A 22,378-nucleotide genomic window follows, 5' to 3' on the forward strand; every position below is an offset into this window, starting at 1 on the left:
TTCCCAATAGTCTATACTCATAATTTCATAGTTTTTCTTTTAGTTGCACTGTTCCAATTGTGTATGTTTGTTAGTTTTAATCTAATCATATTTCATCACATGCTGCTAGGAAATCTGACTTTCGGCCATCAGAATCAACAGTGAAGGTGCCTCTAGTTTAGGTTTAAGATGCCATTTTCACTCCCTTTAATTAGATTGACAGAGAGTGCACTAGTCAGAGCATGCAAACCACCATCTGTAGCAAACTGCACGAGCTCAAACATATGTTTGTGGACTTTGTGGCTTGACAGAAAAGGATAAACTGATTTGGTCACAAATACTTACAGGTCCATTTTCAAGGCAGACTTTTCATGAAAAAAAGCTGGACATCGTAAGAAAAGCTTGGCTGAAATATTTCAAACCAATTGTTAAACCTTTTCAAGAAGCATGTATACTTTTGCATTTTCTTTCCTGTTGATTTTCCACCTTCATTTTAAAACACTATGGTTTTCCCCTAATTTGTTTCCATGCTCAGGTAACTCCTAAGTACTACAGAAATGTACTGGGGGGAAAAAACCAGGAAGAACTGTATTTGTGTTATTTTCTGAGGTTAATATTGGTGCTCCTGCTGGAGATGATGTATGCAGGTGGTGCAGCTGAGGCTGCAGTGGAAGGAGACTTGTTGAAATGTGTTCATTGGGTTTCTTGTTTTAGTAATGGAACTCATTCTTGCTGTATAAGACACAGCAGTCTGTTATACTGCACTTCTGTATAATATTGATGGTTTCTTTAGTCATAGCAGGACCCCGCTGGAAAGTTATAACAAAATTACTTCTTCAATTCGATAATATTTAGTAACAACTGAATTACTGAACTGTAGGTGTCATACACTTGATATGTTACTTTCTTACATATCAATAAGCAGTGAAAGTGCAGGGTGAACTGTTGTGTGATTTTGAACACACCCCCATGTGAAGCTCCTCAAACAGAGACCAGGACGCTTCTTCCCAAACACGGTCTTCACTCGCTCTCGTCTCTCAGCCAATCAGCGGCCTTCTCTCCGTGCTGTCACTCTCAACTTCTGTAGTCTGTTAGAAAGTTCTGTATAACTGAGAAACCGTCCTGCTTTTTAATCAAAATGCTTTTTTCTAATATCGCTTTTCTTTGCCTCGGTGTCCTACACAGTGTGTGGTTCGCGGAGGGGAGCGGCGACGTGCTCGAGCTCGGGGACGCGGATTTCGAGCGGCGTGTACCCGAGCACGAGCTCCTGCTCGTGGAGTTCTTCGCTCCGTGGTACACGCTTGATTTGTGCATGATCTGAACATTCACCAAGTACGAGACACTGTTTCTAATAGTGCATGCATGCTTTCTTTATTGCTCAGTAGCCTTGGTATGGAAACTCTATTTTAAACGTGTTTGGGAATGTGGTTGCAGTAGAAGAGCGGGGAGAAATTGTTTAAGAACCTTAGAACTAATTCATTCCTGAGCAAAAAATAAATAAATAAAAATGCAAAAAGGTTTGTGCATAATAAACAAATCAGTCATTAGTGAAGATATCTGCTCTAACAATCCTGGTTCCATTTATAAGCTTGTTTTCAGGCTTCTGACACACTATTAATGCTTGATTCCATGAATTTCATTGTGTTGCTTCCTCTTGTAACTTATAAAGCTAAAAGTGAATCTTTTCTTCATTGTTGCACTCCCAGGTGTGGGCACTGTAAGAGGTTAGCTCCTGAATATGAAGCTGCCGCTACCAGACTAAAGGGCACAGTGCCCCTAGCAAAGGTAAGTACACCTGGATATGCATAGATCATTTTCAACAGCAATAATCTCTATAAAGCACATACAGTTATGATTTGATAATGATCCTTTGTACTCATTCAGATCGTCTTCCTTTTAATGGTTGAGGAGTTTTATGTATAAATGATACAAATTTCAGTGGGAGCCTAGAGTCTACACCAGGGGGTCACCAACATAAGTCGCCCGCGGGCCTTTTCTAAAAATACCTGTTTTTTACTTTGTTAAATCATTGTTGATAATTATTGTGAGAAATCATTAACAGGATCAGTGTCTTCACATAGATGAATATCATTAATTATTAATAATAACATATAATTAAAGGTAAATTGAGCAAATTTGTTATTTCAGACGTGTGTATAAAACTGGTAGCCCTTCACATTAATCGGTACCCAAGAAGTAGCTTTCAGTTTCAAAATGGTTGGTGAACCCTGATCTACACCATCTCAGGCAGTCATGAACATTTGGAGATCTTGTGTGCAATATGTCGAGTAGTTCAACTCATTCTGTGGTGAATTTGTCTGTATAGGTATATCCTCTTTTTTTCTGATCAGGTTGACTGCACTGCAAACTCTGAGACTTGCAGGAAGTTTGGAGTGAATGGGTATCCCACTCTGAAAATCTTTCGAAATGGCGAGGAAGCCTCTATGTACGATGGTCCTCGGACAGCAGGTGGGTGTTTGTCTTTGATGTGAATATGAATCACTAGAACGTGCTTCTTGTACCCTTTTTTGTTTATGTATTCTTTTGCCTTTCTGTCTTTGATGATATCCATAGATGGCATTGTGAGCTATATGAAGAAGCAGGCTGGCCCAAGCTCTGTAGCTCTGCACACTGAAGCTGAGTTGGACGCTTTCGTAAATAGTTTTAATTACAGTATTGTGGGTGAGTTGTTATGTCGAGTGTTGTGGGAGAGTGGTGTTATTATCCATGTTGTGATCATTGGAAAAATAAATCATACATTTAAAGTGTGGAGAGCAGTTGATTAGTCAGTACATTGACATGTCAGGGGACACTGGAATCAGCATAACTAATCGATTTGATTAGTGATCTATATTATTTGATCATATTTTATCACTAAATGAATTTGGCATTTTGTATTACAAAGTGCAGAAGTAATTCCTGGGAATACAGTGGTGCTAACATTTTTACGTTCCTATTGTAGCATCTTTATTTGAGTGGAAGGAACCAGCCCACTTTACTGATTCCCCTTCTACCTGTCATAACAGCCTTTTAAAACTTTAACTTCTTAGAGGAGAATTTAGACTCTGCCAGTTATGATTTTGCTTTGTGTTCTAGGCTTTTTCTCAGGAAGTGACGTTCTGGGGCTTGCTGAGTTTCTGACAGCCTCCAGTGCTTTGAGGGACAGCTTTCGATTTGCCCATGTCACAGACTTGAGAATAGGATTCAAATATGGTGTGGACACAGAGTATGTTGAATATATGTTTAAAAAGGAACATAAAGGGCACATTAAAAAGTATGGAAATACCTAGTCTTTTATTGATTTTGAGACACAGATATGTTGCTTTTGTTGATCTGTAACAGGCTAGCTAACAGGCAAAACACACAAGAATTGGACAATAAATGACTGAAAGAAAGTTCTGTGGACAGATGAGTCCAATCGAAAAACTTGGATGGAAGGTGTTAGCAGACTGCTGACTTTTGTGGGTGCAGGTTTTCATTCCAACCAAGCCACTCCACACCAGCTTCTACCTGTTCAAATCTACAGTTTTTTTTTTCAATGACTATCAGTTGTGGCCCTTGATTGGTTAAATGAAAATCTGCACTCACAGTGGTTTATTGTGGAAAAAGATTGGGCACCTCTGACCTATAGTCCTACATGGTGGAATCTTAATAGTTTGGGGTTGTTTCGGAGAAGGGAAGAGTAAAGAGTTATTCCGAGTGAAAGGAATACTTCACCAACATGGCTACAATTCCATACTTCAGCACCATGCAATTCTGTCTGGATTGCAGCTAATTGAAACAAACTTCTCCATATAACTAAAGCATTTGTCCAAGCTCTCTAAGTGTTTTATATAGAGAGCAAAAAGTCAGCTGTAGTGTCTTGGAATGACCTGCCTAGTCACTGGTCAGCAGTCCTAAATTGTTGCGGGATTAACTGGATTGCAAGGTCAGAAGGAAATCTCCAGAACACCTTTGGCAGGTTTAACAAGGGGCATGGAAAAGTATTTCAGCTAAACGATTGGAAATTGGAATATTAACAAAAGCAGCATTCATGTTTTTATAAAAAAAAATTTTTAAGAAAACAAAAGACTGCAAAAATGTAAATTAATTTTAATGGTGATATTTATGCTGTTTGTTTCTTTTTAAATCTCTCAAGGTGCATCTTGCTTTTTCGGCCTCCACACATGAGGAACGTATTCGAGGAAAGTGTGCTGAAATTTGCTGGATCTCTCTCAACCTCTACATTACGCACATTCCTCAGGGACAACATGTCTGTTTGCCTTTCCCTTGGTTTTTTTTCTTAGTTTGTTTTTTTTCATAATCACAGCCTATGCGAACATTTGCCTATGCAGTATCACAATTTATGGTCTCCTTTTGTTCCCTCAGATTTGGCCTTTGTCCTCATCTGACCACTGAGAACAAAGACAGTTTAAGTTCGAAAGATCTGCTTACAGCCTATTACGATGTTGATTATGTGCGGAATCCAAAGGGCACCAATTACTGGAGAAACAGGTGAAGTGCGCTGGTTTGTAATATAGTATGTGTTTAAAGTCGTGTAAGATGTCTGCTATTACTCATACAATGAATTTTTCTCCAGGGTTATGAAGGTGGCGACTCAGTTCCTGTCGCGTGGACTGAGTTTTGCTGTGGCTGATCGGGAAGAATTTCATGAGGAGTTGGAGGAGGAGTTTGGACTACAGTTGTCTGATGGAGGAGAAACACCCATTATCACTATCAAGACCAGAGCAGGACACAAGTACATCATGCAGGAGGAGTTCACGTAAGTATGCTAAGTTACTATTACAGAACCTGATCAAACACTTAGTATAGCAATTACTTTACTCTTGATCATTGTAATAGCTTTAATAGATAAATGTATTGCACATATTACAGATTCTATGGCTTTAACAAGAGATGCCTGAATCAGCAAACCTTCAAGGTTTTTATGAGCTGATTCAGTTGTTTCCCAAGACAGGAGTTGAGAACTAATGAAAATAAGTGTGCTGTTTTGCACATTAGCCACTGGGAGGAATTGTTGAGCTTGTCAAATACCTTTGCATTTACAGTGTGACTTGCATTTCTTCCTGCTTTTTTTCCTCACAGGAGAGATGGTAAATCCTTGGTGAATTTCCTGGAGGATTATTTTGCCAATCAGTTGAAGAGGTACATTAAATCTGAGCCTGTGCCTGAAACAAATGAAGGGCCTGTCAAGGTGCGTACACGGAGCTCATGGGCATTTATTTAGTAACGTTCTGTTGCTCATGATTAAATGTAAAATATTTCCAGTCAGATCAATAGGGTTTCTTTAAACACAGGTTGTGGTGGCTGACACTTTTGACGAAATTGTGAACGATTCTGAGAAAGATGTACTTGTGGAGTTTTATGCCCCATGGTGTGGTCATTGTAAAAATCTGGAGCCTGTATATACTGAGCTTGGAGAAAAGGTAAGGGAGATTTCGAGAGGGACTGTGCATCATTTGCTCACTGTTCAGCATATAATCATAAATCATCATCCAATGTTTCAGCTATCTGGTGATTCCCACATAGTCATCGCTAAGATGGATGCCACTGCCAATGATATTCCTCCAAATTATGACGTACAAGGGTAAAGCTAAAATCCTTGTGCTTAAGCTTTAAGAACAAGTTCTTAAACTTTGCTTTGTTGTTTATTACATTGTACTGAATGTAGATATGATTTATGTTTCAGTTTCCCAACAATTTACTTTGCTCCTGCCAGACAAAAAGACCAACCAAGGCGTTACGAGGTATGCCTGTAAACATTTCTGTACAGTGCAATCTCATGGTATAATAAACCAACAGCAGGAGGATTTTCACCAGTTGAATTTGTATTTTTTGCGTAAATATCTTTTTCTTTTAGGGTGGACGTGAGGTCAAAGACTTCATCAGCTACCTGAAGAAGGAAGCTACAAATCCACTGGTCTTTGGAAATCTAAGGGATGACCTGTAAATTTGACCTGACAGTGAGAAAGATCCAGAGATTCGATAGACAACAATTAGAATCATTTTGCCATTATTAAGCACTGATTTTTTAAAATCAGATAATAATTATATCTGTTTAAGTTATTACGTGTTACATGAAGCTGCTCCAAAAGAAATAGGGCATTTTATATAAAATCTTTTGTTTCTATTTTTAATAGGGGTTTTTTTTGTATAGCCACAACCAGCATATTGTGTCTACTTTGCAACACAATATGATTGCGGTATGCCCTGTAAATTAATAATGAAATCATATATAATAATGAAAATGGCAGCATATGTAACATGTGATGGGTAAATATGTTCCTGCATTCATTAGGTATGTTTTAGGGGGGGCTTTTTTTATTTATTTTATTTTTTTGGTCTTTTGCATTTATCAAAATGCCAATGTTTTATTCTAAGATTGTAAAAATCACAGGAAACTGTGCTTTCTAAGACAACTCATTTGCACTTTGTGTGCGTTCGGTGAGATTGCAAAAGTCACTGTCGTGGTCAATGTCAAACTACATTTTTTTTTGCCCTTCAGTAAATAAATTATTATACCAACATAAATCTCAATGATTTTGATTGTGTTTAACTTAATAATGTGTTTGGTAGTTTAAATCTTGAACATAAGTTTAGATATTTATATATTTTGTGTTTATATTCAACACTGTTGTAGCACTCAGGTAAAAAAAAAAACAGACTGTGAAAGATTACAAGCATTTATAAGAATCTGAGACATCACTTGATGGATTACACTGGTCAGATTTTAAAAAAATCACACTATTTTATATATATATATATATATATATATATATATATATATATATATATATATATATATATATATATATATACACACACACTATTAGTCTTCTAAGTCTTCAGATTCAATTATGTGTTGTATCAGGTTTTTGTGTTATAATCTTTGTAAATCTTATTAGTTATCTCATTATTCAACTCCCATCACTAATTTCTTTATATGGCCGGTTAGACGGTCACTGCAAGTTGACTAGTATGAAATTTCTGGCATGTTCCGCTAAAGCCCTCCCCAACACCACTCATCCTCCGGCTACTCCGATGTCCCGTCCATAACGGCAAAACCGGCACCCTTATTGCCTTAGAACAATGTCCATCATAATTTCTTGAGCGTTCATTGGCGGACGGTAGCAGTGAGTTTCCGGCCACGCCTCGCTCTTCCTTTCTTCTCTACGCTGCGTGCTGATCTGTGTGCCGGCTAACGAACCACGCTGCAAACATGATGGGGAGACCGGTTCTCGTGCTTAGTGAGAATTTATACTTTTTATCTCTTTAAATGTGTCCACAAAGACCGCTAAATTAGCGATAAGCCAGTCCGCTCAAAATGGGCCGTTTCTAAGGCTGTTCTCTGTGTAACTGATGGGAGGCTAACAGGCTAACGGGCATGGCATGGGCCTAGCTTAGTCACCGGCTGGCTATCTTATTCGGCGCTTAGCTTAGCTTGCTTGTCAGTCTGTAGCTATATAGATATATAGATATAGATATATTCATATTAATCCTTATATCTGTGAATGGGAAATGTGAGGAAGATGCCAGTGCATTCCAGTTTTGTGGTTACCTGCAAAATAATAGCTAAAGTTGTCATTTGTAGCTTGCAATTATTTCCTAGTTCGCAGATGCACCATTACTTTGCATTATATTGTGTTAAACCTCATCCACATTTCTGGCTTTTTTCAGCCACCTAATGATTTCTTTCTCCGAAAAACTGTGAAAACTTAGTTTGACATTTATTTTTGGAAAAATGATTTGTAAAAAATGTTGCGGTTTTTACTGTTCTACAGATATACCGATTATACAGATTGTTTCTAATCTTTGACACATTCAAGACTGTGATAAATGGTCAAAAATAATCCATTTCGCAATTACTTTTTATAATAAATTTCAGTCATTTTGTGTGGGTTTTTTCCCCCTGTCTGTGACGTCACTAATTACATTGGCAATAGAAAATCTTGGATTAAAAAAACAATCATTTTGATTAGAACTGAGGTTGATTAACAGATATGAGGGGGAAAAAAATATATATTTTTATAGCCTGAACAACAGATTAAACATCTGAACACTGGATAAATTAAAAATAGATGCGCTAAGACATGGTGATTTTACCCATTCAGATCAATCAAAAATGATTATGAATGAGTTTCACACCCAGATGTAAAAAAAAAAACCAAATATGAACATGTTTCTGTGTTAAACATAATTTTTTTATTATTATTATTATTTTTTTAGGTCAGAATACGAAAAGAGAGTCTGGCAGGAAGGTCCAGATAAGCAATATTAATGCTGCGAAGGTAAAGTTTTTTTATTTGCTAAGAAACTCCTACACTACAGTTCTCTATCTATAATGTGTTAACAAGGATTACTTTCTTTTCTTTTCTTTTTTTTCTTTTGCAGAACATAGCAGATATAATCAGGACATGTCTGGGACCAAGAGCTATGATGAAGGTGGGTAATGATGCTTTTCACTTGGCTTTGGCATCAGCTGCTCGCTGACCAGTTGTTGTGGATCTTGGTGTAAAATTGTAGTCAGGAGCCACGCCCTTCATCATTACATCACTTTATTCCCAGATTAATACAAATAGTAATTTTCTATCAAAAACAGCACATCACCCCTGCCACACCCATTGCGAAGGCTTTATGTGGTGTCGATCTTTATCATCCATTTATGCTGATCTGATCTCAGCATCAAAGGATCGAGTTATCAAAAATGAATCCCGTCTGTCCTATGATCGGAGCACTGGAGATGTTTGTCAATAACTAGTGTTAGCAGGTTTTAATTAAATACTTTTTTTCCTTTTTCTCCAGATGCTACTGGACCCTATGGGAGGAATTGTCATGACCAATGATGGCAATGCCATTCTGAGAGAGGTAATAAACCATTTCTAGAAGCCTACAAGACAGCTCATGGGGCTTTTAAGATCATAGGGGACGGCTTTATTTATAACTGACTCTTCCCTGCAGATTCAAGTGCAGCACCCCGCCGCTAAGACCATGATTGAGATCAGCCGCACTCAGGATGAGGAGGTGGGAGATGGCACCACCTCTGTCATTATCTTGGGTGAGTGGGATTTTTGTTCATTCTGTATCAAGAAAACAAAAAAAAAAAAGTTTAATATTTTGTTTATATAAAAATAAAATGCTTTAAATTGTCATCTCTGGAATAAAACCAATAGTCACAGTATTATAAGAATCTTTCTTTGTGTAGCTGGAGAAATGCTGTCAGTGGCAGAGCATTTTCTGGAGCAGCAGATACACCCCACTGTGGTAATCAGTGCTTACAGGCAGGCTCTGGATGACATGCTCAACATACTCAACGAGATCAGGTAATGTCTCTTTCCACACGTGCTCAATTTGCTTAGGCTGAGGAAAGTGTTTGATGGATTATTCATTTTTATGAGCAGTGCTCAGTCCGTTTTGAAGGTTTTGCCTGCATGGAATTACAAATGTCATGCCACATGATTGGCACTCACACCCAGACTTGGGATGATAAGACATACTGTAATCTGGATCTTTTTGCCCCACAGCACTCCAGTCGACCCAAATGATCGGGACATGATGCTTAAGATTATTAAGTCAGCCATCAACACCAAGGCACTGAGTCACTGGTCAAGTATGGCTTGTAATATTGCGCTGGACGCAGTGCGCACCGTGGAGCTGGAGGAGAACGGGCGCAAGGAAATTGATATTAAAAAGTATGCCAAGGTTGAAAAGGTAGGTGTCGCACAGGATTTTCTTTTCACGTCTGAGGATGAAAAAACAAAATACCCACTGAGAATTAGAGCCGTGTGTGTGTGTGTGTGTGTGTGTGTGTGTGTGTGTGTGTGTGTGTGTGTAATAAATATATATATATAACATGTCTATAACATTAAGTTACATGGCATATAAATTATATTTATCTTTTTTTTTATTTTTTTGAGAACACACTGTGCTCTTTGCTTTCTAATGTGATTAGAATTTTTTAATAAATGGGAGTTATTTTTGCTCAGGCTTTAGGTTGTTGCTGTGCAAATATGCCATTAATCAGTAGTTCAAAATGCAGATCAACTCCAAGCTTTTTATTCACAACAGTCGAGCAGGAGCACGTGTTACAGTAATGTAAATCGACATATTTACGAGTAAAAATTATTCTTAGTTTTAAGGCAAAAATGTATAAATTGTACAGTTGTGAATGACTTCTGTAAACATACTTTGCTTTAGGCCAGTACAGTGATTCCTTAAATTGTTGCTGAAAGTTTATTTAAAGTCTTGTTTGGCTGTGGGTAGGTGCCTGGTGGAGTCATTGAAGACTCCTGTGTGCTGAAAGGAGTGATGCTAAACAAAGACGTAACACATCCAAGTATGCGCCGTCTCATCAAAAACCCCCGTATTGTGCTCCTTGACTGCTCCTTAGAGTACAAGAAGGGTGAGAGCCAGGTAAGGCAAAGGACCAAAAAAAAAACTTGCATTTGCAGCCACACACAACTTCTGCAAACCTGACCATTGTTGATTTTTTTTTTTTTTTTTTTATTTTTATATATAGACGGACATAGAAATTACTAAGGAGGAAGACTTTAGCAGAATCCTGAAGATGGAGGAAGAGTACATCCAGCATATCTGTGAAGATATTATCCGTCTCAAACCTGACCTGGTCTTTACCGAGAAGGGAATCTCTGGTATGCACAAGCACTAACGCATGTTCTGCAGTGCACATACATATTACGTGCACACGTTACATGACCTACATGACCTTACATGATCTACACCACTCTAGCACTTTTATAATTAGATTTTTCTTTTTCGGTGTAGATCTGGCTCAGCACTATCTGATAAAAGCCAACATCACTGCAATTCGTCGTGTCCGTAAAACAGACAACAACCGCATTGGCAGGTAAAATTAAAGTATTCAAGTGTGTTTTCATTTCATTTTTCACAATATAAATATTTATATACACAATATAAATGTTCCTCAGAGCCTGTGGAGCACGCATTGCCAGCAGGACAGATGAGTTGCGTGAGGAAGATGTGGGAACAGGGGCAGGCCTGTTTGAAGTGAAGAAAATTGGTGATGAGTATTTCACCTTTGTTACTGAGTGCAAAGACCCCAAAGCTTGCACCATCCTGCTGAGAGGACCCTGCAAGGAGATTCTGGCGGTGAGAGACGCTAGACCAGGCATTTGTATGCTTCTCTATACACACTGTTGATCTGTTGGTCAGAGATTCCCTGTAGGAGCTTCAGTTGCATCGAAACCTTTCCCAGACAGTAGCCATAATATTAGTCATCGACTAAAAAAAAATAAATAAATAAAACGCGACATTACTAAAGCTGTCCTTGTGTAGTTTTATCCACAGGTTGAATTTTTCTTTCTTTTAACAGTGCAGTTTGTGGTTATTAGTACGTACCATATGTTCTAAGGATGTTTTATGTTTGTGTTGCATAATCACAAATTCTTCAGACCTAGAATTAGAAGAATTAGTCACATGGTGGTGCATAAAATTTGATCCTAAAGTGTATGCGCTTTGTGTCCCAGGAAGTGGAGCGTAATCTGCAGGACGCAATGCAGGTGTGCCGTAACGTGCTGCTGGAGCCATGTCTGCTGCCTGGTGGTGGTGCTGTAGAGATGGCTGTCTCTCACAGGCTGATGGAGAAATCACGTGCCCTCACTGTCGTCGAGCAGTGGCCATACCGCGCCGTGGCCCAGGCCCTTGAGGTCATCCCCCGCACCCTCATCCAGAACTGTGGAGCCTCCACCATCCGTGTGCTCACCTCTCTTAGGGTAAGTGTGTGATTATGTGCATGCTAATTTCTTTAACTTTAGGTAAAAATATGGAGGTATTTTGATTTTTTTTTTTTTTTTTTTTTTAACGATCTGTCGAGCATGCTGGCTGGTTTCCACGTTTTAAATGTGAAAACAAAACTCTTTACTTCAGGCAAAGCACACTCAGGAGGGCAACGCCTCATGGGGAGTTAATGGAGAGACTGGCACTCTGGCAGACATGACTGAGTTGGGAGTCTGCGAGCCACTGGCTGTAAAAGCTCAGACATACAAGACAGCAGTAGAGGTATATGCTCAAAGTATAAGTTTTCTTTCTGTTTGTTTTGCCATGAGGTTATGATTTTTACGCTATTGCGCTTTGGCGGAATTCAGCACTGATTCATTAAATTATTTTCTACTTATATCTCTTGGGCGTATAAAACCCTCCCCCCCCAATTCCACCAGTTGTCTTCACCTTTATTTAGCTGTATTCTCTCTTTTCAGGCGGCCATCCTACTCCTGCGCATCGATGCCATTGTGTCTGGGCACAAGAAGAAGGGAGAGGAGAAAACAGGGGGAGGACAGGGAGCTGAGTAAAAGGAAGTTTAAAAAAGCAAAAGTGTCATGAGTTAAGCCAGATCGTTCTAAAATAGTTAACCGTGATTTCCAATAGACTTGACCCTATAAAACATTCTCTGGCTTTTATTCTACCATTAGGCCTTGCTTATTTAAAGATTTACTCTGCTCTTTGTTTTCAAGCTCTGTATGAAGAATAATTAAACAGACCTTTAGATACGTGTTTACATTTGTCAATGTGTATATGCACTCTGATGCTTCACTCCATAGTAACCTGCTTGGGTTGTTACTTGTGATTTGCTCTTGGTGATAAATCAGTTTTTTCCAACAGACTTTTTTTTTTTCCTCAAAATATCACTCACTACCTCCCACCATTCTGATTAAAAACATTTTCAAATGTGTGCACCTGCTGTCCAGAACTGTACACTTCATATCAGGTATATAAGTCTCAAGTATCAAAGAACTATTATTGTACACTTTTACTGCAAAATGTCATTTTTAACGTTATTTAATAAGCACCTCAGAAAGTCAATTTCTGTTCTTAAAAAAAAAAGTCGTTGTTTATTCTAGTGCATGATCTTAAATGTAGTGGCTCTGAAATCAGCAGAACAGGTGCAGGGTGTGAATTTATGAATCTAACTGTAGCCCAGCGATCACACACATCCTGATGTGCATGATCATCGATCCCTGATTTAAACCCATCAGCAGAAACTAGTGGTCATGATCTTTTATTGATTTTACTCTCTCGACTTTCACTTTGTGATTGCTTTATTTTAAGTTCCCTTTGCCCAACTCTCCAAGTATGATTAAACGACATAAACTACTTTTTGGTGCATTGTTTGGCACGGAGGAGTTCTATTGACTTTTTAAGCAACTGAATGTTCTAGCTTCTTTAGCGGTCGTGTTTCTGCTTAATGTATGTTAACCAGTTTTATGGGAAAACATCTGTATTAATTTTGGTTAAGACCCCAATTTATTCTTAAATTCTTGCATTCCACAAGATGGTTGATTTTTCAGGAGCACTTTTATGCCGTGACTCTCCCTTTCAACACCATCCTAAATGTGTCCTTTTGGATTTAGATCCAATGACTTGGAAGGACACTAAAGAACAGTGTCATGTTTATGAAATTAGATCGAGAGGACCTTTGCTTTGACATGGAACATTATCATTCAGGATCTAGCCATTAGTAGATAATAACTTGTAGACATGAAAGGATATACATGGTCAGCAACAATACTTAATAAAATGTGCCATTCAACTGATGATTTATTGATATTAACTGGCCAAAAGTATGACATTAAAACACTCTACACACCATTACACCCCCTTCTCCAGTCTGGACTGTTGACACAAGGCTGATTGGGTTCATGGATTTATGCTGTTGGTAGCAGATTCTGACCCTACCATCTTTGTGCCGCAGAAGAAATCTCGTTTCGTCAAATCTGGCTAAGATTTTTCAGTCTTCAGTGTTCAGAAGATGAATGAGTATATCTACCTGGATGTATATACAGTAATACTGGATAGTAGTTTAAACGTGAAAATACAGAGTTGTTAATATACTTCGTCTTAGTGTACAAATTGCAGATCTCAAATTCAACTATCTAATAGCAGTTTTATAAAATAAAATGAACTCTTCCTGTGTTTGGTTTGTACGGTTTAAACATAAATCTTAGCTTGTGCTCTGACGTGTTGTACAGGATAAAAGATACAATGGTTTCACAGTCATAACTGCAATATTCTTTGCTCAATCTGGAATGTGTTGGAAATAGTGAGAGTATCATAAAAATCTACAAGAACATAGGCCAAGCTAAAAAAAATATTATTTCTAGTTTATTAAGGTAAGTGCAAAACTATATAGATTAGACATTTTTATACATGCAAACTTTCTTTGAATTTGGTGTTAATACAGAATTATAATAGAGTACATTCTCATTTTATTTTTCATCATAGATAATGATAAATATAAGGATTCAATGAAAAACAAAAAAAACAGCAGGTATAAAGACAAGGTGTGAAAAAAAGTAATTATAGTGACTCTTTCCATTTGATCTTTTTTTTTGCCAAGTACTAATAGGTAATAACATTTCTATGTGGCCCATGTGCAGCCTATAAGCCTATAGAAAGCTTGGGGTGGGGGATACACAGGCAGTTTTGTACCAAGAGAGTATGATCAAGCCTTCAAAGTATGATAATAAAATGGATAATAATTGGACTAAAGACCCCGCAACACTGTGGTCAAAGTGTGGACAGTCCTTGACAGGCCAGAGAAAGTTCCAGATACGACATTTAGGAGCTTTACGAATGAAAATCAATGACACGTGCAGACTGGGCAGTTCATGATGCACCTCTCAGTCTGGTGTTTGCACTATTTGTCCTGAATTTGAATGAATTATATAAACCCTTGTAGTTTGATAAACGGCCTCCACTACATCTGGAGGAAATCACCCTCTACATCACACCACTGGGTCTCTCAGGGTGGTGAAAATGGCCAGAGAAGTGTGATAAAAAGTGGAACCTTAAATAGACTATTTTATATTAGATATCATTCTGCTATTAGTATTCAGCAATAATACACACAAAATGGGAAAACTTCACTAGTTCTGAAAGAGACCACTGTCGTCTGTTATCACCGTTTTACAGTATAATTACATGATTTAATAGAACAAAAGAAAATTAGTTGTATTTTATTTACAAGAGTTTTTACAAAAGCATGAAAGAAAAAAAGACAATTCAATGTTCTTAACACTGACGTCCTTATCTGCCAAATGTGAAATTGCTTCCCTTTTTTGAACAAATGTAAATAATTCATACCCAATGTAATGTGCAGGAGAAAATCCAAATTGAAAGTACTACAAAATGGAGGATGATTGTTTCGCTCCTTTGTACTCTCATTTTCAATTAAGAATGAAAGACCATCTTTCAGGTATATTGCACACACAAAATCCATATTTTAAAACTCCATTCAGCAAGAAATCCATCAGTGTGTTCTGTAGGCATTAGAAAGAAACAATTAGGACTATGAAAAAAATCTTTCCACATCTGCTCGTGTTGCATTCATAAGCAATTTAATTGAAGTAACCTGCTGTCATGAAAGTGTTTATCTGGAATTTTGCTTAGTAGCACTATTGTTCACATGACTCGAGTACACCCCCCCCCCCCCAACCACACACACACACACACACACACACACACACACACACACACACACACACACACCTTTTTACCCAGTGTAATTCCAGCCAAGCCAGTACTAACACTTCCATGTAGTCTTTTAATCCATGTTATATAAAACTACCAAAAATGAAAAGATAATAAACACAAATGAAAGCACAGATGAAGAAATTCTCTCTCACTATCCCCAGAACCTCTGCCTGTACTCCTGAGGAGGGTCGGGTGTTTCCTGGTCATCCTGAGTAAAGATTGAACCAGCAGAATCAGCCATGAAGATGAAGTACAGGTTGGCCACCAACATGGTCATCATAGGCAAAAAGGAGAACCCGAACCCAAAACCCCTCAGGCTGCTGCCCCACGCTGCTGCAATCCAGTACACCACCCTGTGGGTTACACAAACACTGTTGAAGGCCACCATTGTTTGTATGTGAGTGCCGAATAAATGTTGCAAAAACACACACACTTTGAAGTGTGTGAAAGGCAAACAAATGGATGTGCATCTAGTTATAAACCTCTAGTGCCTCTATAATACACCCTGATACACTGGATTTTTACATTTTAGCATATTGTGCCTTTGGGAATTGTTACAGGAAACAGGAAGTTGTTATACGTTGGGGTTGCGACGGTATTTAACAGGATACATGTGGCATCACATGTAACTAATTAACACACTCAAATATGTTGTCTCTCATTCACAGGCAGACACAGTAGATGAAAATGATAAAGATATAGCATATCATTGTTCATATAAATTGTTTTATTTCTGCTGAGAGATTTACACACGTTTAAGGAAGACATCATGAATTTTAGCACCTTGTAGTTTCCCAATATGGGAGTTGGTTCTTAGTTTGTTTCTTTATTGCTTATATTATAATATATATTATAAAATATTATTTATTCTGAAAGTTATAGGTATTACCACACCCACATTTCCTAGCATCCTAAGCAACGGATACATCTATTTGAATAAAAGCTGACATACCTGCCAATGGCAAAGATGATGGTGAGAAGAGGCACCAGTTTGAGAAGGTTCTGGTTCAGATAAACAGCCAAAACACCAAGTTGAAGGAAGTGCAGGAGAAAGAGTGAGACGGAGTCGTCAACGTATCGGCGGTGAATATTCACCTCTTCAACCTCTCCGTCACAATGGGGTTTCAGAGAACGGTAGCGCACACGGGACACACCCAGCACCAACACACCTGAATGAGTAGAAGTCACCTGAAGTCAAGGTTGTATAAGAAATCTTGCAAATATGAGAAAATATCTTGTTTTTTTTCTTACCCAGGACAATCGGTATGACCGCAAAGACTGAACAACGCAGTGTGTAAACCAGCCTTAATGGGGCGCTATCCAGTAGAGGGGCATCAAAGGGTAAGAAAGTGTGACCACCCCAAACCAGGACAGGGAAGATCAGAGCTGACATGAATATAGATACACCTATTTTCAGCACATCACGGTATGGTCCAGCACATGAACCTTGAACAAAATAAATATATACATATAAATAATAATGACCCCATGAGACACGTGAATGCTTTATAATCACTGCTTTTGTCCTTAGTGAAGCCAAAAATTTAAATATGCATTTTTTCCCCCCCCGAAACTTATATTAGAGGCCTGATTAAATTTAGAACATTAAGGAAAAAATCAAAACATACACATTTAGAGTAACAAAAAGTTACAGTAAAAAAAAAAAAACATAGGTTTGTTGCTTACAGATTTGCAGCTTGTTGTGTCTGGAATAGTCATCGTAGTATCCATTTTGAAATGTGTCTTCTTGCCCAATGAAGGGATGTTTCTCCTCCTCCTCGTCCCAAATTTCTGACCTGCACCTGGGTGGATCAGGCATGCTGACAGAACGCATGACATTCGGACTGAAGACCCCGGCTGCTTTCTCTGGCATACTGTTCACCTCATCCACCTTAATCTCTAAGTGTGGAACCTTCTCCATTAGCTCAGGCTGCTTTCCTTCCACACAGTCTTTGCAGGCTGCCTGCTTTTCTTGCCCACCAAACTCTCTCTCGCTCTCCGTCCTGCTTACTCCCCCACGAATAGACCCGCTATCTGACCTCTTACTCAACTTCTCTCCTACAAGATCCATTTTGCTCTGCTCTAGTTTCAAATCAGATGCTTTTTTTTCTATCTTGCCAAGTTGATCAGACTTGTCTCCAGGCCAGGGCAATGTGCTTGGCTCTGTTTCAGCACCACTGATCTTTTCTTCTGATCTTTTCATGTCTGTGTTTATCTTCGTTTCGATTTCGCAGTCAGGAACAGAAGGTTCTGGAGGCAGAACTGGATGAGCTTTGAGTACTATAACAGAATCCGTAGTAAGTTCCTCAGACATCTTGAACTGCAATATTAAAACTTATGCTGTGGTGCATTAAATATGATCCAAGTGTTCATCAAAGGCCATCTCGCAGAACAGGGATCACATTTGCGTTTCTCTTTTCTGGGAAATAAAAAAGTAGTAGATCAATACGCAATAAGTCCATATCATACTTCAATAATTTACACTGTTAAGAAAATCTACTTTTCTTTTCCACAAAACTTCTAATTCTGTGACAACAGGTCAGTCAGTATCATCTCTCTTGCATCTGTGCTGCATAACCAAGAAATCCTAACTTAATAAAGAAAATTACAGTAAAATTTGCCAACTTATTTCATTATACTCAATTTAAACAGTTATGTCAAATGTTTGGCAAGCATATGTTTTGAGTTAAAGTACAAACCCAATTCCAAAAAAGTTGGGACACTACAAATTGTGAATAAAACCAAAATTCAATGATGTGGAAGTTTCAAATTTCAATATTTTATTCAGAATACAACATAGATGACAAATCAAATGTTTAAACTGAGAAAATGTATACCGTAATTTCCGGACTATAAAGCGCACCCTTATATAAGTCGCACCCACTGAATTTGACAAAGATTTTTATTTTTAACATAAATAAGCCGCACCTGTTTATGAGCTGCAGGTGTCTACACTGAAACGAATGACCTTTACACAGGCTTTAACGAAAGACACTAAATGCAATATGTTGCGCTTCTATTAAGAGCATAGCGGTATTTTGGGAACAGCATGTCACTGCATTCTTCCGGTATTACTGCGTGTGTGTAAGACTGAGGATTATGTCCTTATTATTTTCTGATGCTCATTTCTAAGGTTCTTTGACTAACCCATAACGCTGTTGCCAAGAAAAATAAAAAAAGCACGAGTTTTGGAAACCTGTCTGTGCTTATATGATTTCTGTTGCAACTGGAGTTTTAGTGAGCTCTCCCTTCACCCAGACTCAACGCGTTACAACGGCTTGTGTCTAAACAGTAGCTGACCAAGTAAGTCATTGTTCACTGTCTTCCTCTTTCCTTTCACAACTACAGTGGTACCTTGACCTACGAGTGCATTAATGTACGAGTTTTCCCATGTACGAGCGGTCACTCAACGATTTTTTTGCTTTGTTACACAAGCAAAAAATTGCGAGCTCGAGACGCCGCTGCTAGATGGCAAAGCGAAGCCAGAAAGCGAAGATTGTGACGAAAATTAGGATAAGCAAAGAAGAAAAAGTAAAAATTTAAAGTTTAGGGATACGTAGTGTACAGGAGAGATAGTAAAAAACGAGTTTTCCCTCCGCCTCCGCTTATCGCCTCTACCCCCCTCCACACACACACACTGACACACACACACACAACACCCCCCCCCCACCAGTGGTTTCGTTAGCTCAAGTCGTCTTATCTCCAAGGAAAATACACTGCATAAAACCTTATTATATCTTTACATACTCTTTTATTATGTTTTTATACCAGATTTGTTATTTAGAAATGTATTTTCCAATTTAATAACATGAAACAAAAAAGGGGTGTCATTTTGACGGTTGGAACGGATTAATGCCATTTTAAGTATTTTTAATATGAAAAACTGATTTGATGTGCAAGCAAATTGAGATACAAGCTTGTCCACGGAACGAATTAAACTCGTAGGTTAAGGTACCACTGTATTTCTCTCAGGAGTTTATCTTTTGGCATCGTCGTGCGTTTAAAAATCAACACCGGTGGAAGTTTTTCTCCCGATGCCGTGCAGTTCAGAACACAGGTGAGGTGCGTTTTTTCGTTTCCGTTTGGAAATTTCATCGGTCTAATGTTATGTCACTCAGTTTTTTGGCTTGAAGTTTGTGAAACCGGGAACAACCCAGGAAAAATCCATAAATTAGCCGCTTCTTGTTTAAGCCGCGGGGTTCAAAACGTGGGAAAAAAGTAGCGGCTTATAGTCTGAAAAATACAGTAATTTTAAGGGAAAAATAAGCTGTTTTTAAATGTCATGGCATCAACACATCTCAAAAAACTTGGGACAAGGCCATGTTTACCACTGTGTGGCATCCCTTCTTTTTTTAACAGTCTGCATGGGGACTGAGGAGACAAGTTACTCAAGTTTAGGAATAGGAATGTTGTCCCATTCTTGTCTAATACAGGCTTCTAGATGGTCAACTATCTTAGGTCTTCTTTGTCGCATCTTCCTCTTTATGATGCACCAAATGTTTTCTATGGGTGAAAGATCTGGACTGCAAGCCATTTCAGTACCCGGATCCTTCTTCTACGCAGCCATGATGTTGTAATTGATGCAGTTTGTGGCCTACACTTCTGAATCATGTTTAGATATCCTTTCTGATATTGCTCCACTATTTTTCGCCGCAGCATTGGGGGACTTGGTGATCCTCTGCCCATCTTGACTTCTGAGAGACACTGCCACTCTAAGAGGCTTTTTTTTTTATACCCAATCATGTCTCCAACTGACCTAATAAGTTGCAAATTGGTCCTCCAGCTGTTCCTTATATGTACATTTAATTTTTCCGGCCTCTTATTGCTACCTGTCCCAACTTTTTGGAATGTGTAGCTTTCATGAAATCCAAAATGAGCCAATATTTGGCATGACATTTCAAAATGTCTCACTTTCAACAATTGATATATTATCTATATTCTATTGTGAATAAAATATAAGTTTATGTAAATTATTGCATTAATTTTTTATTGACAATTTGTACAGTGTCCCACCTTTTTTGGAATCGGGTTTGTAAGTTATATTGATAAATTGATAGTGATATGTCTACAGACTCCAGCACACCGCCTCATACCTCAGCAAGACTTAAAGACCTCAACACATATGCCTTCAAAAGACCTCGGCAAAACCTCTACAACCCTCCATAGACCTCTTCAGACCTCAGCAAACCTCTACAGGACCCAGCAAAACTCAGAAAAATTCGACTGACTTCAGCAAACATTTACAGAAATCTACAGACCTTTACAGACCCCAGTAAACCTTTACGGACCTCTACAAACCTCTACAGATCCCAGCAAACCTTTACGGATCTCTACAAACCTTTACAGACCCCAGTAAACCTCTACAGGCTTTAGCAAACCTTTACAGACCTCTACAGAACCCAGGAAACCTTTACAGACCTCTACAAACCTTTACAGACCCCAGCAAACCTCTACGGACCCCAGCAAACCTTTATAGACCGCTACAAATCGTTACAGACCCCAGCAAACCTGTACAGGCTTTAGCAAACCTTTACAGACCTCTACAGAACCCAGGAAACCTTTACAGACCTCTACAAACCTTTACAGACCCCAGCAAACCTCTACGGACCCCAGCAAACCTTTATGGACCGCTACAAATCGTTACAGACCCCAGCAAACCTGTACAGGCTTCAGCAAACCTTTACGGACCTCTACACACCTCTACAGACCCCAGCAAACCTCAGCAAACCTCTACAGACCCCAGCAAACCTCTGCAGACCCCAGCAAAACTTTACGGATCTCTACAAACCTTTACAGACCTCTACAGACCCCAGCAAACCTTTACAGACCCCAGCAAACCTTTACAGACTTCAATCAACCTCTACAGACCCCAGCAAACCTCTACAGACCCCAGCAACCTTTACGGATCTTTACAAACCCCAGCAAACCTTTACGGCTCTCTACAAACCTTTACAGACCCCTGCAAACCTTTACGGACCTCTACAGACCCCAGCAAACCTCTACAGACCCCAGGAAACCTCTACAGACCCCAGCAAACCTCTACGGACCCCAGCAAACCTTTACAGACCCCAGCAAACCTCTGCAGACCCCAGCAACCTCTACAGACCCCAGCAAACCTCTACAGACCTCTACAAAAATCTACATACACCAGCAGATCTCTACAGGAATTATCAAAATGTTTGTATGGAATCTGAAACATATGGATTTTGAACCACATCAATTATTTCAAGAAAAATAACTTTTAGTTATTATCTGAAACTTGTTTGGCCGAGAGTGCACGCCTGAGTAACAAATGTGAAAAATGTATTAAGTAGGAAGTAAAAACGCATGAAATGACAGTATCTGTATTGCAATGGTAGACGGATGTCTGGTATCGAGGGAATGAGGAACTCTCGGTGTGGGATGGCGACACTGAGCTCAACGCGCCACGCATTTTTATTTCCCACACTGAAACAAACACTATAAAGCTGTAAAAAACAAATGTCAGCATTTTTAACATTAACTATTATAAAGTAGAAAAGACCAGTGACGTCTTTATTAGAGTAGAATACGGTTCAGAGTCACCAGTCCCAGGCCCGTGTATTTGTAGCCGCATGACACTGACAGGTGAATCGCGACAGAGGAACCCGGAAGTCCCCAAAAACTCGAGTTATATAGACACCAGTTAAAGATCAGGTGTAAGGCCCATTATATTTCCAGTACACGTACCCAAATTCTGTAGCATAGATATCCAGGAGGTTTGGTCAGATTTCCCAGCGGAACGAGCTCCAGCTCTTGTTGAAATTTCCGGAAGTGGAAGTTTGCAGGTGTGTCCAGGTGCCTCGGAGTGTGTAAGTGTGTTTTTAACTTTCCTTCCCCCTCTGTCTGCATGCGCCGTCTACTGGTGGTGTCC

The 22,378-nt window shown here is 38.9% G+C and overlaps 3 protein-coding genes across 3 annotated transcripts; 2 read left to right on the forward strand and 1 right to left on the reverse strand.

Moving 5' to 3' along the window:
• Positions 1-978: 978 nt before the first annotated feature.
• pdia7 (protein disulfide isomerase family A, member 7) lies at positions 979-6,516 on the forward strand. The gene is made up of 13 exons (XM_046847445.1): positions 979-1,272; positions 1,686-1,764; positions 2,331-2,448; positions 2,554-2,661; positions 3,076-3,205; positions 4,118-4,231; positions 4,348-4,473; positions 4,559-4,741; positions 5,065-5,173; positions 5,277-5,405; positions 5,487-5,566; positions 5,669-5,726; positions 5,840-6,516. Exons 1-13 carry the CDS (start codon positions 1,118-1,120, stop codon positions 5,927-5,929), a joined length of 1,479 nt encoding a protein of 492 aa, XP_046703401.1. The 5' UTR covers positions 979-1,117; the 3' UTR covers positions 5,930-6,516.
• Positions 6,517-7,083: 567 nt separating this feature from the next.
• cct3 (chaperonin containing TCP1, subunit 3 (gamma)) lies at positions 7,084-12,503 on the forward strand. The gene is made up of 14 exons (XM_046847441.1): positions 7,084-7,226; positions 8,206-8,267; positions 8,371-8,421; positions 8,782-8,844; positions 8,938-9,034; positions 9,182-9,299; positions 9,501-9,687; positions 10,240-10,389; positions 10,496-10,628; positions 10,762-10,843; positions 10,926-11,106; positions 11,484-11,729; positions 11,884-12,015; positions 12,213-12,503. The coding sequence occupies exons 1-14, from the start codon at positions 7,199-7,201 to the stop codon at positions 12,303-12,305; spliced, it is 1,623 nt and encodes a 540-aa protein (XP_046703397.1). The 5' UTR covers positions 7,084-7,198; the 3' UTR covers positions 12,306-12,503.
• Positions 12,504-14,953: 2,450 nt separating this feature from the next.
• On the reverse strand, positions 14,954-22,351 carry tmem79b (transmembrane protein 79b). Its single transcript, XM_046847442.1, has 5 exons — positions 22,195-22,351; positions 17,173-17,905; positions 16,738-16,932; positions 16,439-16,655; positions 14,954-15,839 (listed from the first exon to the last, which is right to left on the reverse strand). Exons 2-5 carry the CDS (start codon positions 17,798-17,800, stop codon positions 15,638-15,640), a joined length of 1,242 nt encoding a protein of 413 aa, XP_046703398.1. The 5' UTR covers positions 17,801-17,905; positions 22,195-22,351; the 3' UTR covers positions 14,954-15,637.
• Positions 22,352-22,378: the final 27 nt, after the last annotated feature.

Source organism: Silurus meridionalis, chromosome 4, assembly GCF_014805685.1.
Source record: "Silurus meridionalis isolate SWU-2019-XX chromosome 4, ASM1480568v1, whole genome shotgun sequence".
Taxonomy (NCBI): domain Eukaryota; kingdom Metazoa; phylum Chordata; class Actinopteri; order Siluriformes; family Siluridae; genus Silurus; species Silurus meridionalis.

Coding starts and splice junctions, on each gene's coding strand:
- pdia7 (XM_046847445.1), top strand. CDS start 1,118: ATGCTTTTTTCTAATATCGCTTTTCTTTGCCTCGGTGTCCTACACAGT. Junction 4,474..4,558: donor ACCAATTACTGGAGAAACAG/GTGAAGTGCGCT, acceptor ATTTTTCTCCAG/GGTTATGAAGGTGGCGACTC. Junction 5,406..5,486: donor ATACTGAGCTTGGAGAAAAG/GTAAGGGAGATT, acceptor CCAATGTTTCAG/CTATCTGGTGATTCCCACAT.
- cct3 (XM_046847441.1), top strand. CDS start 7,199: ATGATGGGGAGACCGGTTCTCGTGCTTA. Junction 9,035..9,181: donor CACCTCTGTCATTATCTTGG/GTGAGTGGGATT, acceptor TTCTTTGTGTAG/CTGGAGAAATGCTGTCAGTG. Junction 9,300..9,500: donor AACATACTCAACGAGATCAG/GTAATGTCTCTT, acceptor TTTGCCCCACAG/CACTCCAGTCGACCCAAATG.
- tmem79b (XM_046847442.1), bottom strand. CDS start 17,800: ATGTCTGAGGAACTTACTACGGATTCTGTTATAGTACTCAAAGCTCAT. Junction 16,933..17,172: donor ACACAACAAGCTGCAAATCT/GTAAGCAACAAA, acceptor ATTTTGTTCAAG/GTTCATGTGCTGGACCATAC. Junction 16,656..16,737: donor GGTCATACCGATTGTCCTGG/GTAAGAAAAAAA, acceptor CTACTCATTCAG/GTGTGTTGGTGCTGGGTGTG.